The sequence below is a fragment of the Schistocerca americana genome, chromosome 1, assembly GCF_021461395.2.
Source record: "Schistocerca americana isolate TAMUIC-IGC-003095 chromosome 1, iqSchAmer2.1, whole genome shotgun sequence".
Taxonomy (NCBI): Eukaryota; Metazoa; Arthropoda; class Insecta; order Orthoptera; family Acrididae; genus Schistocerca; species Schistocerca americana.
Window position 1 is genome coordinate 320,473,613 of NC_060119.1, and position 17,318 is coordinate 320,490,930.

The 17,318-nt window shown below is 40.4% G+C and overlaps 1 protein-coding gene and 5 non-coding genes across 6 annotated transcripts in view; 1 reads left to right on the forward strand and 5 right to left on the reverse strand.

Annotated features, from left to right (window-relative positions):
- Positions 1-17,318, forward strand: part of LOC124598646 (protein furry) — a 1,150,963-nt gene that overhangs the window by 116,098 nt on the left and 1,017,547 nt on the right. The window contains exon 22 of the mRNA XM_047136016.1: positions 2,669-2,967. Within this exon, the coding sequence (XP_046991972.1) occupies positions 2,669-2,967 (299 nt within the window). The remainder of the gene's footprint in view (positions 1-2,668; positions 2,968-17,318) is intronic.
- Positions 7,219-7,293, reverse strand: Trnap-cgg. The gene has a single exon. It is a non-coding gene; the product is annotated as a tRNA-Pro (tRNA).
- Positions 7,520-7,594, reverse strand: Trnap-cgg. The gene has a single exon. It is a non-coding gene; the product is annotated as a tRNA-Pro (tRNA).
- Positions 7,820-7,894, reverse strand: Trnap-cgg. Its single transcript has one exon. It is a non-coding gene; the product is annotated as a tRNA-Pro (tRNA).
- Trnap-cgg lies at positions 8,122-8,196 on the reverse strand. Its single transcript has one exon. It is a non-coding gene; the product is annotated as a tRNA-Pro (tRNA).
- On the reverse strand, positions 8,423-8,497 carry Trnap-cgg. The gene has a single exon. It is a non-coding gene; the product is annotated as a tRNA-Pro (tRNA).

Sequence of the window (17,318 nt, forward strand, 5' to 3'; positions counted from 1 at the left end):
TTTATGATCCAACCCTGAGCAACTGTTGGTGGGTTTTGTTCTTCTGCAAGGTTTTTGTCTAAGTGACTAAATTCATTAAAATGATTTATAGATTGTGAGAAATTTTTTTTCCAGCTGTACTGTGATTTCATGTCTGATTTAAATCTCTGACAGAGGTTTCAATAGAAACATCTTTATTTCAAAAAAATCATTCCTGCCTCTGTTAGTCTGCTAAGTAATCAGAGACACAGTTCTCAGAAATTTTTCACATATTCAAATCATTTATCAAAAATCAGAATACTCATGTGGACAACCTTATGGTCACAATGATCATCTTCAAGGACACCTTTCACTATTTTCATGGTTTTTTTTTTTTTAATTTCATGTTTCTTTTATCAATTCTTGACACACTATGTGTTTAACATTGTTGCCTGAACTACAACTTGATCTGTTCTGTGTCAACTAGAGAAGAAAAAAAAAGTGCTGTTGAAGGCAGCTCTAAGGAGTCGCATGAAGTAGAGGAATGTGGGTTTATTACTAATGTGAAGTCCATGGATATTTCTGTCTCTTGTTTTATACAGGGTGATTATAATTAAAGTAAACTTTCAAAATACTGTAGAAATAACACCACTTGTCAGAATGACGTCGGATTGCAACAAGAATGTTATCGGAGAAGAGGTAACATGTATGGCAGAAAAAATAAATAGTGTGAAAATTGATCAATAGATGGCTCTGTATGTTTCAGAATACCTAAATGAAAACACATGTCGTGCACATGACCCATTGAAGTTGGTAAAAACACGCCCAGTACACGGCTTTTCCTCCCTTCACGTCTGCAAGATTCGCGATGACTATCTCAATGCAGGATTGTGGTCTGCTTGTAAAGCTGTATTACAAGAATAATACACAAGTCACTCTGCAGATGTTCCGGACACTGAAGTGTTTGAAAAAAAGGTGTTGGTCCGATGACTGCCTTGGGTCTGTGGAAAATGATTTGGAAATTCGAATTGACAGGTTCTTTTGGTGTGCAACTTGGCAGAGGGAGGAAACGAATTGATTCGGTGTCAGTGGAAGCAGTGGCCACAGCAGTGCAGGAGGATATGAGTAGTGGTGCGCAAACATGTAGTGCGCTTGGGCATATCTGTGAGCATGGTGCGTAAAATCCTACAAAACATCCTTCTTTGCTATCCATTCAGAATCACCCATGTGCACAAGTTGCTTCCTGTTGACCTGCCAGCTAGAGAGACATTTGCTTTAGAATTTCTTGCTCGCATGGAAGTGAACAATGATTGGCCATGCCGTGGAAGATTTTGTGGACAGATGGAGCCCACTTCCATCTGGTAGGATATGTCAGTACACAGAATTGTCAAATATGAGCAATGGAAAATCCACATATAAATCAACCAGTACCACTTCATTGTAAAAGGTCACTGTGTTATGTGGGTATACGGCATCATTTATCACCGGGCCATATTTTTTCCAAGAGACAGGTGCTTCCTGTCCTGTTACATGTACCATCACTGGTAAGTTCTGTGAGTGTCTTTTGTGCAACTGTGTCATTCCAGCTCTCCAAAAGTGTGGCTGTGTGAATGGGATCATTTTTATGCAAGATGGTGGACCTCCACACATTGCAAATCCAGTTAAGCAGCTGCTGAAGTGCCATTTTGGAAATGCTAGAATTATCAGCCGCCATTTCCCTACCGCGTTGCCGTCCCAATCACCTGATCTTAATCTGTGTGACTTCTAGCTGTCGGGCTATCTGGAAGATGATGTGTTCAATGTTCCGATTGCAAATTTAGCTGCATTGAAGGCACACATTGCACAGCATATTCTGAACATGACCCTGGAAACACTTTGATCAGTTGTGGAACATGCTGTTTCTCAATTTCAACTTGTTGCAGAAAATGGTGAACAGCATATTGAACATGTTTTGCAGCAGTCACATGGAAATTAATAATCCAATTTGATTTTGATTGAGACTTTTTATGTGATTTTTGGCCTCAGAACAATTAAGAACCAATGTGATTGATGCTTTTTATGCAGTTTTTGGCCAAAGGACAGTTAAAAACTGATGTGATTGATGCTTTTTATGCAGTTTTTGGCCTTAGGACAATTAAAAACTGATGTGGTTGATGCTTTTATGTGGTTCTTGGCCTCAGGACAATTAAAAACAGATTTTTCCCATCCATTGCGATATGATCTTGCTGCGGTGTATGACATTGCTATGGTGGATGGGCTTGTGTAACTAACAGTATCACTCCTGTACACACATGCACACTGAGTAGTATAGTTTGTTTAACATCAAACATACACCTTAGGCATTCTTGTATGATTCATTTGTGATTTGTAGTCGACCACTATTAAATTGTGATGCTTACAGCGGCACCTATTGCTACATTTTGTAACTATTTATTTTTCTTCTTCCATACATTTTTCCCCTTCTCTAATAATATTCCATTGCAATTTGACATCATTCTGACCATTGGTGTTATTTCTACAGCAGTTTGAAAGTTTTACTTTAATTATAATTATCCTGTATAGTTTTAAAGCAGTGGTACAGAAGTGTCATTAAGAATCTGAAACAAAGAAAAAGTAGTACTCTCAGAGTAAAGATTAGATTGACAATAACATCTTGTCCAGTTGTTTGTATCCTAAGTCTGTTGGTAATCTTTGGCTTCTCTTTATGTAGTGGAGACATGCCAGACTCTGCTCAAGAGGGATCTCCGGCAAAATCTGTTCAATCTTTTTTCTGGCTGGAGTGGGCATTTTGGTCGGCCACTAGCATCACCAGGGCAGTCTCAAGATGTAAGTGCAGGATCCTCATCCAGCACAGCAGAGGAGAAGCCATGCTCAGAGCTGCAGCTGTCAGCCCTTCAAGCTATGAGTGCACTTCTGTGTTGTGGCCCATGCTTCAATCCCGCTGGCCTATCTGAAGATGGAATCTTCTATCCCTGGCTGGATTTGCTGCTGGCCTCCAGTGATGACAAGGTATGTTGCATTAATTTAAACAGAATTATTGTTGAAAAAGTGACCCAAATTTTGACAAGTCAGTTTTATGATTTGTTTTTGGGCTTCTAGCAGAGTATGTGATTCCATTTTGCACACAATGATCCTGTAACAGGTCTAGTCATTTTCTTTCAACTTAGTTATTGAAGTATTGTGCACGATGAGGAGTCAACAGCTTGGGTGGACTTCTGAAAACAAACCACAAGTTTGTTTTTATTTTTTAACCCATGAAAAAGTCACCTGAAAAATCCAAGCAGTAATATGTATAATAGTTCTAAATTTTCTTTGTACAAGAAACATTACCGAGGATATATTTGCAGACTGGACATGTAGGCTAATAAAACAGAGTAAGTATATAATCTGCACTTTATATGATATTACTCTATTATGTAATTGGTGTCTGAGTTGACACAAGCGTCATAATGATATTACCACAGCATCAATGTTCGGAGAAATTAAGAATACAAGTCACCAGATTATATCGTACTAACAATCCATGGCTTCCCATGGGTGGCACTGAGTATCTACAACTAGTCAACTTGTCTGATATAGTGGTAATTTAGCTTGCAGGCCACTGAGTAGAGTAATGATCAGAACTTGGAGAACAATGTTGTGTCACTGAATATTAACTCCAAATTTCAGTAGTGATCATATTTGTATAGAAAGCTGAACAAAATTTGTTGCATTTAGCCTCCAGAAGAAGCCTTTAACTGTGGACTAGCAGGTAATTTATGTAAATTTAAAATATTCTTTTGTATACTCCATTGATAACCTCTTCAGTGTTGGGTGGAAAAATGAACACATTACATTCTGATGTCATTTGTGACAGGGTTACGTACAACTGGCCATGTGAAAAACAATGCACGCTTAGGTCATTTCCAGCAACATTTCAGTGTCCTACCCTATGCTTTGTTAATTGTCATACCAAAAGTAAGTGTGGGCATCATTGGCATTCTTGGTATCAGAACAGTTTGTTTGGTTCCAAGGTCAGTTAGTAGTGTGCAGTCGACCAGAAAATGTTAGAGATTAGTTATTATGAGTCTTGTTTCAGTGCAGATACAGGATGGCTTTAAATTTTTTGGTAAAATAGGTCAGTAGGTGCATGCACCTGGTTTTAGTATTAATTTATGCAGTAAAGTTCCAGGTGGCATCGGAGAACCTAAGAGGGTCATATTTAAAGCAAAATCCGACAGTACATCATGTCTACGCATCTTGTCACATGACGTCCATTTGTGGTCGACTGATTTTGACCGGTCTCTCACTATGCCAAAAATACATTTCATGTCTCTGCCAGTGTTGGTTGTATGGTTATACTGCTTCATTTGCCACCATGCCAATGAATAATCCTACCTATTGTGAAGTGCACTTGATGCTCAGTTCTTAAACACAGAAAAAGTTCGTCCTGTTAATATTCACTGCCAGGTTGTTGAAGTTTATAGTGTGGATGTAATGAATGGTGTAAATGTGTGGTGTAAATGGTGTAAGCTGTTTAATGAAGAAAGGACAAATGTTCCGGCAAAGAACATTTTGGATGACCTACTGTTATGATTGATGACCTGACACAAAATGTTGATGATGCATTTCGCCAAAACGGACACTTCACTATTGACGAGCTGCTTCAGAAATTTCCACAGGTTTCAAGATTAGTAGTTTATCACTGTTACTGACAAAAATGGTGGCAAATTCTTGAGTCTTATTGTGGCCGGTGATGAAATGTGGATTCTGCACTGTGCTTCAGAGAATAAACAATAATCCAGTGAGTGGCATCATTCAAACTCCCCAATGAAACCATGAAAATTCAGACAAGAACCTTCAACACAGATGATCATGGCCATGGTTTTTTGGGGTTGGAGAGGCATTCTTCTGTTAGATTTTTTCCAAGAGGAATGACAATAAAAGCTAAGAGGTACTGTGAAACACTATTAAAGCTTAGGTGTGCTATTCAATATTGCCAACGGGGACTGCTCTCTGGTGACATCACTCTGCTTCATGACAATGCTCGGCCTTACGTTGTGGCAAGAACAAAGATGTAACTAGACAAGTTTCATTGGGAGTCAATGGTTCATCTACCATGCAGCACTGAGTAGCACCATTAGACTTTCATCTGTTTCCAAAACTGAAGGAATTTCTTGGTGGAAAGTGCTTGGAAAATGACGACATGTTGAAAGAAACTGTTACTAACTGGTTTGATGGTCAGGTGGTACAGTTGTTTGATGTTGGGACCCAAAAGCTGTTGTCATGAATTGACAACTGTTTAAATGTTCATGATGACTATGTTGAAAAGCGAAAAAAAAGTGCATATTGTAGTCTGTGATACAATTTGCATTCATAAATAAAATTTTTCTTACTTTAAAAATAATCCTTGTAAAAGTTCAGGAGGGTAAACCACTGGTTACTCTCTATCTAAGATTGTGTCAGCACAGTAATAAGTTTGTGATGGAACCTCAGACTTGGCAGAATGAAGTCATATACTTTACTGACTAGTTCATTTATAAGTGACAATATAGCCCTTTCCTGAAACCTCATTTGTAGGTGACAATATCACCCTTTCCTGAAACCAATCAAGTATCTTATTTGACATGTTCGAATATCTGGGTATACTTTTTCAATGAATTCCACTTTTTTTGGTACCAAAACAGATGTTATTAATATTTATTTTACCATTTGTTGCTTGAAATTTGCCATTTCTTATTTTGGGGAAGCTATTAGCAATATGTTTATCATCTTGTCCAAAAGGCAGAACTCTCATATTAGTTTTAAGTTCGAGTCTTATTATATACAGGTATGGGTACAATCTTTGCAAAGATGACTTGACTTCAACTGCCCTTATCCCTCTTCAGATTAATGGTAAGATTTGACAGAAGTCTCCAGGAACAAAATGGTGCAGCCATTCAAAGGGATATTGTTGTTACACAAAACTTGCATTGTTCTGTCTATCGCTTTGATGAATATTTTATGGGACATCAAAACCTGATCCCATGCAACTAGAGTGCAATCCCCCAGGATTACTTTGCTTAGAATCATTATAGATGCTGTAGGTGTCATAACCACAAAATTTCAGGGGAAGTTTGAATGTAGAATGAGCAGTTTGCCTGCCTTCTGAAAGTATGGCAGCAGTGTCAGACGATGCCACAGCAAGGGCAATTTTTCAGCCAGATCTGACTTTTGTGAATATCATGTTAATCAAAAATGTAATGCCAGTGCCTCCAGGCACATCTAAAGAACACACTTTCCCTTCATTGTTGTTGATTGATGGCATTATCAAATTGTTAAAATTTTTTCTCATGATTCAAATGACATTCATTTTGAATGGTCTGTAAAAGTTGGGAGTGACTGTAGTTTGTTTCTCACAAATGTGCTACAGATTTACCTGATAGAGATTCAGTCTCTTTATTCAGTCCAAGTAAATCTCCAGAAAACATATTTTGGTTGTAATCTATATCATCTGGTACCTTCCAGAATGATGAGATCACCTCCGAGGGAAAGCCTCAAAAACATTCCCCAGATCATAATGCTCCCTCTTCTAGCCTGGACTCTTCCAATGAATGTTGCAGGGCTGTACATGCTAATAGCCATCTGTCCAATGTAACATAAAATGTGATTCACTTGAAAATGGATGTCTAGTAGTGGTATTGGCATGCAAATTCCAGCCTTTATTGCCTATGAACAACAGTCAGTCAGTGTGAATGAACCAGGCACCTGCTGCGGAGGCCCTCACACAGCTACGTTCACTGAACAGTCATTCAGGAAACACTGTTAGTGGCCTCTTGATTCCTCTGGGTTGTCAGTTGCTCGGCAGTTGCACTCATGTTTGCCTGTTCACATCTCTGTGCTGTCATTCACTCCTGTCACTTATGGCCCATGGTGCACTGCAATTGCTCTGACACATTTTATGCACCCCACACTGCTAGTGCTGCCACCTGCTATCTGTGAGTGGTTACTGCATGTTGATGTTGAATGTAGGTAGTGGTCACATTAATGTGATTTGAATCATGTGTAATTTGTGCTGTGGAATCATGAAGCATTGGATGGTTTTCTTTGAGTCAGAGCTTAATTTGACAAATAAATTAATGATAATATACATATGGTGCATAATATTGTGTGAAAGTGAATCATGAACTGAGGGTATAACCAGAAAAGAAGAGGAAGCCTTGGAGATTTGACATTACAGAAGGATGCTGAAAATCATGTAGACTGTAGAATATGTGAAACTTCCTGGCAGATTAAAACTGTGTGCCCGACCGAGACTCGAACTCGGGACCTTTGCCTTCCGCGGGCAAGTGCTCTACCAACTGAGCTACCGAAGCACGACTCACGCCCGGTACTCACAGCTTTACTTCTGCCAGTACCTCGTCTCCTACCTTCCAAACTTTACAGAAGCTCTCCTGCGAACCTTGCAGAACTAGCACTCCTGAAAGAAAGGATATTGCGGAGACATGGCTTAGCCACAGCCTGGGGGATGTTTCCAGAATGAGATTTTCACTCTGCAGCGGAGTGTGCGCTGATATGAAACTTCCTGGCAGATTAAAACTGTGTGCCCGACCGAGACTCGAACTCGGGACCTTTGCCTTCCGCGGGCAAGTGCTCTACCAACTGAGCTACCGAAGCACGACTCACGCCCGGTACTCACAGCTTTACTTCTGCCAGTACCTCGTCTCCTACCTTCCAAACTTTACAGAAGCTCTCCTGCGAACCTTGCAGAACTAGCACTCCTGAAAGAAAGGATATTGCGGAGACATGGCTTAGCCACAGCCTGGGGGATGTTTCCAGAATGAGATTTTCACTCTGCAGCGGAGTGTGCGCTGATATGAAACTTCCTGGCAGATTAAAACTGTGTGCCCGACCGAGACTCGAACTCGGGACCTTTGCCTTCCGCGGGCAAGTGCTCTACCAACTGAGCTACCGAAACACGACTCACGCCCGGTACTCACAGCTTTACTTCTGCCAGTACCTCGTCTCCTACCTTCCAAACTTTACAGAAGCTCTCCTGCGAACCTTGCAGAACTAGCACTCCTGAAAGAAAGGATATTGCGGAGACATGGCTTAGCCACAGCCTGGGGGATGTTTCCAGAATGAGATTTTCACTCTGCAGCGGAGTGTGCGCTGATATGAAACTTCCTGGCAGATTAAAACTGTGTGCCCGACCGAGACTCGAACTCGGGACCTTTGCCTTCCGCGGGCAAGTGCTCTACCAACTGAGCTACCGAAGCACGACTCACGCCCGGTACTCACAGCTTTACTTCTGCCAGTACCTCGTCTCCTACCTTCCAAACTTTACAGAAGCTCTCCTGCGAACCTTGCAGAACTAGCACTCCTGAAAGAAAGGATATTGCGGAGACATGGCTTAGCCACAGCCTGGGGGATGTTTCCAGAATGAGATTTTCACTCTGCAGCGGAGTGTGCGCTGATATGAAACTTCCTGGCAGATTAAAACTGTGTGCCCGACCGAGACTCGAACTCGGGACCTTTGCCTTCCGCGGGCAAGTGCTCTACCAACTGAGCTACCGAAGCACGACTCACGCCCGGTACTCACAGCTTTACTTCTGCCAGTACCTCGTCTCCTACCTTCCAAACTTTACAGAAGCTCTCCTGCGAACCTTGCAGAACTAGCACTCCTGAAAGAAAGGATATTGCGGAGACATGGCTTAGCCACAGCCTGGGGGATGTTTCCAGAATGAGATTTTCACTCTGCAGCGGAGTGTGCGCTGATATGAAACTTCCTGGCAGATTAAAACTGTGTGCCCGACCGAGACTCGAACTCGGGACCTTTGCCTTACGCGGGCAAGTGCTCTACCAACTGAGGCAAAGGTCCCGAGTTCGAGTCTCGGTCGGGCACACAGTTTTAATCTGCCAGGAAGTTTCATATCAGCGCACACTCCGCTGCAGAGTGAAAATCTCATTCTGGAAACATCCCCCAGGCTGTGGCTAAGCCATGTCTCCGCAATATCCTTTCTTTCAGGAGTGCTAGTTCTGCAAGGTTCGCAGGAGAGCTTCTGTAAAGTTTGGAAGGTAGGAGACGAGGTACTGGCAGAAGTAAAGCTGTGAGTACCGGGCGTGAGTCGTGCTTCGGTAGCTCAGTTGGTAGAGCACTTGCCCGCGAAAGGCAAAGGTCCCGAGTTCGAGTCTCGGTCGGGCACACAGTTTTAATCTGCCAGGAAGTTTCATATCAGCGCACACTCCGCTGCAGAGTGAAAATCTCATTCTGTAGAATATGTGTTAAACACTTACTAGAAGAAGAGACAGGACAATAGGATGTGTGTTAAAACTGCATAGAATAACTTTCTGGGTAGTTTAGGGAGTTGCAGGGGGGGGGGGGGGCAAAAGCTGTAAGAGAAGACAGGGATTATGATGTACCCAACAAATAAGTGTTGGTGTTGGATGTAGGTGCTTTGATGCTTGTTGACCGAAAGCTCACTTTCTAACAGTCTTTTTGTTGTGCCTATCTGTGACTCCATCTCTCCGCTATATGGTGAGTAGCTATTATCCTTTCATAATGCAAATATTTTAATGCTTTTATTAGTGTCAATAAAAGTAAACCATAAAGTTAAATTCACATTTTGTGAGGCACACCTCAGTAATGTAGCAATAATCAAGTCTTTTTCATGCGTAGTGTAACGTACAATTTCAGTGGCAACTCATCATCTCATCTGCTGGCTGAGATGCATCTCACATTTCAATACTGATGAAACTACAGAAATGGTAACTGCCAGAAGTGAAACGTGGCTCGCAGTTTTTTGTTATTGTGGGTCAGTCTAAGAGAGTAAGGAAATGTACGTTATGACAGACGTGGCATGATATTTCCTTTACAAAGAAGAAATTTTTGTAAAATAGATAGAGACTGTGGAATTCAGAATGGTTAAAATAACTGCACAACTATCAAAAGGATATGCAAAATTGCTTAGTGATTGTTTCCTTGACGTACCAGTCGAAACAAGATAGGTCGCTAAAAGTAATAGGACGATCTTGTCACTATTCCCAGTCATGGTTTTCAGTGTAGTGTTGCAGAAGGCATTAATAATTTTCAGATCATGGTATCAAATACAGTTGGGAAAGAAATGGGACAATAAAAAAATAAGACATCAGATTAGATTAAATTTCTTGAAGTGGCCAAGACCAAATGACAAGAACTGTATACGTTCCCCGATGATGCTGTTGAGGTAGACAATTGCACAAATATATTAATTTTAAAAAATCTGCAAATGGGGACATGACATCACCTCCAAGCTGCATGTAACTGAGAAGAACATTTCACTAGGTTAGTATGAACTGCACTGATTGAAAAACTGTTTGATGTTGAGAGTATTAAACCATGTATGTAAAATTATAGTTGACAAACATCTCTTTGGAGATTCTGATTATCAAATTACTTAATGACCTATGGCATCTAATAAGACTTGTATAACTGCAGACAAGATGGATTACAGTAAATGTGCCACAATGTGACATGTTGTTATTGAACACTGAGCCCGAGAGATGAAACACTGTTTTTTAATGTTCCAATGAGAAGTAATATTGTTCACAAGTAGATTAGTTTCTGTTGTATTATCATGTGTGTTTCTACATAATGTGGATAAACATGTTACTGCTGAAGACTTCAAAATTCTGGAAAACGGAAAGGGTAGAATGGAGACTGAATCAGTAACAGATGGGATGCAGAGTGGGAAGCATGTCTTAGAGTACATAACAAAGAAAGAACAGAACTGCATCAATGACATAAGCATGTCTGAACACTGCATGTTTACTATACATATTACTATTCTTAATTTACAATTCATTACTTGTAAAACAAAATTGGATTTTTAGAAGTTGTTGTAATTTGGACCAGTTGAGTTGTATAAAATTTTCTTCTCTGTAGTGAATTGTGGGTACTTTTGCTTGAGGACAACCTTACTGTCTTTTATTTCTGTCACTAAAATGATAAACACAAGTGTAACCAGTGGCCCAAGGCCCGAAGTAGAGAGAGAGAGAGAGAGAGAGAGAGTGTGTGTGTGTGTGTGTGTGTGTGTGTGTGTTTCATCATTTAGTAAGGATGTATATATACTTATGGAAAACAACACAGCACCAAGAAGGAGTTGTGCAACATGAATGGAAGTCGGTAAGTATGTTTATACTTCTGAAAGGTGACATCTACTCAAATTTTGTACAAGTCGCATAAGAGTGGCCCTAGTAATGCCACTATGATGGTGCAAATCAAGTTTGCTTTAAATAACGCTGAAACAGTCGTGAGCATTAGTTACCTTTGAGATTGGTCAAGGTGAGTTGACAATAGTCAAGAATGCCTTTAAGGCAATGAAGACTCCGTTATAAACAAGTCACTGAGTTTGAACAAGATCATATAATAGGTCTTTGAGAAGCTGGATGTTCCTTCCGCGATATTACAGGAAACCTTAGCAGGAATGTAGCCGCTGTATGTGACTGCTGGCAATGACAGTCAGGAGAATGTACAGTCTCAAGAAGACTGAGCTCTGGAGAGCCACATGGCATTGCCGAGAGGGAAGACCATTGCGTTGATGGATGGCTCTGGCACATAATACTACATCTGCAACAGCAATTTGAGCAGTGGTTGGCACCACAGTGACACAACAAATGGTTACGAATCGGTTACTTCTAAGACGGGTCTGAGCCCAACACCCTGTAATGTGCATTCCACTACCCCAAAGCACCGCCATTTGCGACTTAAGTGGTGTCAAGCAAGAGATAGAGGGCAGGATGGAGATTCTTCTGTGTTTTCTGATGAAAGCTGATTCTATCTCAGTGCCAGTGATGGCTGTCTGTTGGTTAGGTGGAGGGCAGTTGAGAGCTTGCAAACAACCGGTCTACATGCTGGGCACACTGGATTTACATTTGAGTTATGGTCTGAGGACTGATACTGTATTACAGCAGGAACACACTCATGATACTATTGGAGGGAGTCTCCATGCTCCATGATGTTTTTCCCTTCTATGTAAGTTCTTTACCTACACCAACCATAGAAACATTAGATAACTCTTATCCCTTTTTTATCAGCTCAAAAATATCAGAATAAGTTGTCTCAGAAAAGTAGTCCATCCTTTATCCAGAAAGAACTTTTTCTTCCTTTTTCAGTTGTAGTAAAAATTTCATACAAATCTTTCATTCCGTTATAGAATCTGAATAATTTATCAAAACCATGGTCCTTTTAGTTGCTTAAAAAAAAAAAAAAAAAAAAAAAAAAAAAAAAAAAAAAAAAAAAAAAAAAAAAAAAAAAAAAAAGATGTAAAAGTGATTTCTTTATTTGTGTGATAAACTACTGGAACAAGCCAATGCCATTTGATGTGTCTAGTAAGACCATGTCACAGTAGTTACTTCACATCAACAACAAAAATTGTTTGAAATAATAGCTGAAACATAATGTATCCAAGACAACTAGGTTAAAAAATAAGCTAAATAAGCACAAAACATAAAAAATACTGACACTGAAAAGCAATTTATGAACTAATTATAATAATTGTAATAATAATAGTAACAATAACAGTATAAGTTTTATTAAAACATTTATGAAAAATTGCATAACATAACTCACATGGAAAATGTTTGATATTTTTCCTATTACCTTCGTAGTGGCATATCATATATTATTGGAAATAAAGATCATATGTCAACTAAATAAATGAAAACTCACATTAATTTTCATTATTAATGTTCACAAAGGATTTTAAATGAAATGACTAAAGAAAGAAAGGGAAAAAGAATCCGAAAAACAATGTGAGTTCAGAACTTCATGGTCATTGGGATCGTCTTGCTGTTCGGTTGAGATAAAATTTTGCGTAAATCATTATGTTGTTAACTGTAAAAAAATAAAGTGGTGGAACTGAACTTTTAGGCAGTTGAAGAGGGGAAAGAGGCTAGAATTGTTGGAGGAAATTCATTAATAAAAAATGAGAAGACCAAACTTGCTAGCACAAAGCAATTTTAACTCCATTGTCTTATGAGCATCACATGAACATGGGCTGTACTAACTGCCTGTACTCTTTAATTTAACTCATTTCTGAGGCATTTTCATAGAAAAGTTCACTGCAAATAGTAGAATGACATAGATAAAGAAAAATTTCTTTAACAGATTTAACAGTATGTCCAAGAGTTGAGGCACAGTTTTATAAAACTCTAAAAATGACTGATACACTGTAGTGCCATTCCTAACTTTAACTGCCTCCAGTGGTGTTTCCACTGATGGAATGATTTTAAGGATGTCCCTTGCAGGATAGCAGATATGTGATGCATCAGCTGTTTATCTCGATTTCAATTGAGTTTTAGAATGAAGTCCGCTGGTTACAAATCAATGGAGCACAATACTTATATTCTCAGTTGTGAAAGATTGACTAATATGAATGTGTGGACTACAGTTGAGGTGACTTCTTCTGAAAGAAAACTGGTTCTTCTCCATTTGACTCTGACTGTACTCAAAATGAACAACACCATTGTGATAAAGCAGTGCCATCAATATCACTTTCAGGTTCTCTTTCCGATTGTGTTATAGCGAATGTTTCATTAACAGTTAGGTGAAATAGAGGCGCAAAATGTGCAGTTACCCTCATATATAATGAAGAGCCAAAGAAATTGGTACACCTGCCAAATATTGTGTAGGGCTCCCGCGAGCACTTAAAGTACCACAACACGACATGGCATGGACTCGACTAATGTCTGAAATAATGCTGGAGGGAATTGACACTATGAATTCTGCAGGGCTTCCCATAAATCTGTAAGAGTACGAGGGGGTGGAGATCTCTTCAGAACAGCAAGTTGCAAGGCATCCCAGCTATGCTCAATAATGTTCATGCCTAGGGAATTTGGTGGTCAGTGGAAGTGTGTAATCTCAGAAGAGTGTTCCTGGAGCCACTCTGTAGCAATTCTGGACATGTGGGGTATCACATTGTCCTGCTGGAAATGCCCAAATCCATTGGAATGTGCGATGGACATGAATAGATGCAGGTGATCAGACAGGATGCTTACGTAAGTGTCACCTCTCCGTCGTATCTTGACATATCAGGGGTCTCATATCACTCCCACTGCACACGCCCCACACCATTACAGAGCCTCCACCAGCTTGAACAGTACCTTGCTGACATGCAGGGTCCGTGGATTAATTAGGTTGTCTCCATACCTGTACACGTCCATCCGCTCGATACAATATAAAACGAGACTTGTCCGACCAGGCAACATGTTTCCAGTCATCAACAGCCCAACGTCGGTGTTGACGGGACCAAGCGAGGCATAAAGCTTTGTGTCGTACAGTCATCACGGGTACATGAGTGGGCCTTCGAGTCCGAAAGCCTGAATCGATGATGTTTCGTTGAATGGCTCGCACGCTGACACTTGTTGAAGGCCCAGCATTGAAGTGTGCAGAAATTTGCGCAAGAGTTCCACTTCTGTCATTTGAACGATTCTCTTCAGTCGTCGTTGGCCCCGTTTTGGCAGCATCTTTTTTTCCGGCCGCAGCATGTCGGAGATTTGATGTTTTACCAGATTCTTGATATTCACGACACACTGGTGGAATGGTCATACGGGAAAATTTCCTACTTCATCACTACCTCGGAGATGCTGTGTCCCATCGCTTGTGCGCCGACTATAACACCATGTTCAAACTCACTTAAATCTTGATAACCTGCCATTGTAGCAGCAGTAACGGATCTAAAGACTGCGCCAGACGCTTCTTGTCTTATATAGGCGTTGCCGACCTCAGCGCCGTATTCTGGCTGTTTTCATGTCTCTCTGTTTGAATATACATGCCTATATCAGTTTCTTTGGCGCTTCAGTGTAGATACCTATATAAACCGGTGCCTCTCCGACGGTCGTCAATGGCAATTCTCTGATGTTTCGGCAGATATTTGCAATTTAGTTTTTGCTGTGTGCAGCTGGTGTCAGCGCAAACAAATCTTGCTCATCAACTCTTTCATACGACGCCAAGTGTCGACGAAATGCCTTGGTTTGTTTCCCGTCTCAAACAAAATGATTTTTAAATCGGAATTTTGCGTCCCCATTCGGTTAAAGCGACTGAGCAGCACGGTTTTCCGCGTGGCGGTAGCATTTAGCGCGCGCCAAGGCGGTGCTACCGCTGCTTGAAGTATTCACGTTTTACTGTCCCTGTTAATAGATATCGTTAAAATGAATATCGCATTAGACTAATCTGGGACCTCTCTGTCGAAAGGGCATGTAAAATTCCACTTCAGAAAGCATTTTGCATGTAACGGGAAACAAACCGACGCTTTCCATCGATGCTGGCCGTCGCATGAAAGACATGATGAGCAGTATTTGTTCACGTTGCAAAAATAAAATCGCAAATATCTGTCGAAACTCAAGAGAAAATGCGCCTAAAGATTCTCAGGAGAGAGACCTTGTGTATAACCCCATTTCGCTTACAGTTTTTGACCTCTTTTTTGAAATGCTGCACAACGTGCAAATATTTCCGAGATTCATCTTGGTTTCACTGTAATTAATCACTGTGTTGGATGTAATATGCATGTGGAGTCTTCTCCATTTTCCACTACTATAATTTTTTTGCCTAAAAGCACTCTGCCCACCACACAATTAGTTTTGAAAAAAAATATGCCTGTCACAGTAATTTATTAAGGAATATTCTCGCGGTGTTCACATATTTTATATTCTCGTGTATAATTATAAGCATGACTGGTGATGCTGATAGCAGGAACTTGGCTTCCGTACTTCTGTCGGTTGTGAAAGGTTTATTTCTGTCGTATTCAAACGTGTTTGCTCTAAATTTGGATTAGCAATATGGATGCACCTCCACTGAGGAAATATGCAAGCTCACTGAAAGTTCTTTAAGAAATTGAAAAGCGTCGTCTGCATGTTCACCGGTGCCAAACATGAAACGACGCATTCCTTTAAGCTGATCGCTAGTCCAAATATTTCAGGCGTATGTGTCCACTGTCAGAGTTTCTGCACAATAAAAGCCGACATGAAAATTTGAGTAATAAATTTCGGAGGGCAATATCTAGTGTCTGTCTTCGATTTGCGAGTTTAACGGCCATATCTCCTCGCTTTCTGAAGCGTATGAGACGTGCGGGATGAAGTATTGTCAAGATCGTTGAAAATGGCTTTTAGTGAGATACTGTTCTTATTACAGCGACTGACCTAGTATGGCGCCCTTGGAGGATGTATTTCCGTGTGCGATTAGTGTTTTACGTCCGTAATTATGTTAATTATTGTTGTTACAGTGACAGTCGCAAGTGGTTACAGTAGTTCGCTTTGGATCTTGCGTAGTTGCTGACAATCAGCTATGTAAGAACGGTTCAGTTACTATGTTCAACCCATTTAGTTTCCGACTCGGAAGGATATGTTGCAAATGAGCCACTGGTTGCCTGTCGACACGAATTCTGTGAAACACAGATGTATTCGTAAGTAATTTGCTTTGATAACCATTAGCTTCAGTGGTTTTGTGGCACTTGGCGAGAAACTGTGAACCACAACTGGTGTTAAGGGCATTTAATGACGGTCCTTATCACAAAACAGTTGAGGTGGCTTTTTTTATTCCATTCCCGCTATGTTTTGTTCAGTGAAGCACGAGGCATTTTACGTGATAGGTGGTGAAGACTGTTGCATTTACACACGTTATGTCGGGGTAGAGAGAGAGAGAGAGAGAGAGAGAGAGAGAGAGAGAGAGAGACAGACTGTCTGTCATTTAAAATCTCTCTTCATTCCAAATTTACAGTCGACCATTTTCCCTTTACGCTAGCTTTATTTTTTATCGTTGCATTACACCTTTGTTCATTTGTTTTATTTTCCTTCCATTTTTTCATCGTTAAGGTGTCGGAAGAATTATGCCTGCCAAATCTTGTCTTCACAATTCCTTCGTTAGTGTCATGTTAGAATATTGATAGATTCTTTTCTGGAAACCACATCTTGAATATTCGAAACCAGGTTTCCGATTTTTGTTGTGCATTCTTTTTCTCGTTTATGCAAGCGTTATCTTTTTCATCTTTACTGTGATACTACTCTGCAATTGAAACAAACCAGTTACCGTTCGCACTGCCCTGCTTTGGGTACCCTGTTATTGTAATCTATATGGATTCCATATATTTGTGCAGTAGCAGTATTTCAGTACAGACAGTATAAGAACTTCATGAACAACGTTCTTCCTGGACAAACAACAGTTTCTAAGTATTTTACCAGTGAATCCAAGCTTGCCATCACTGTAGCCTACCTGTACTGAACCTACGTCATTTTGCCACTTTATATCCTAACGCACGCGAGACGACAGACATGATTCGTTACTTATTAATGCAGTAAGATAGACTGCTTCTTCACTTTTGGTTAGTTGCTGCACTGTATAGTTCTCCTTGTTTTGAGCTAGTTGTCAC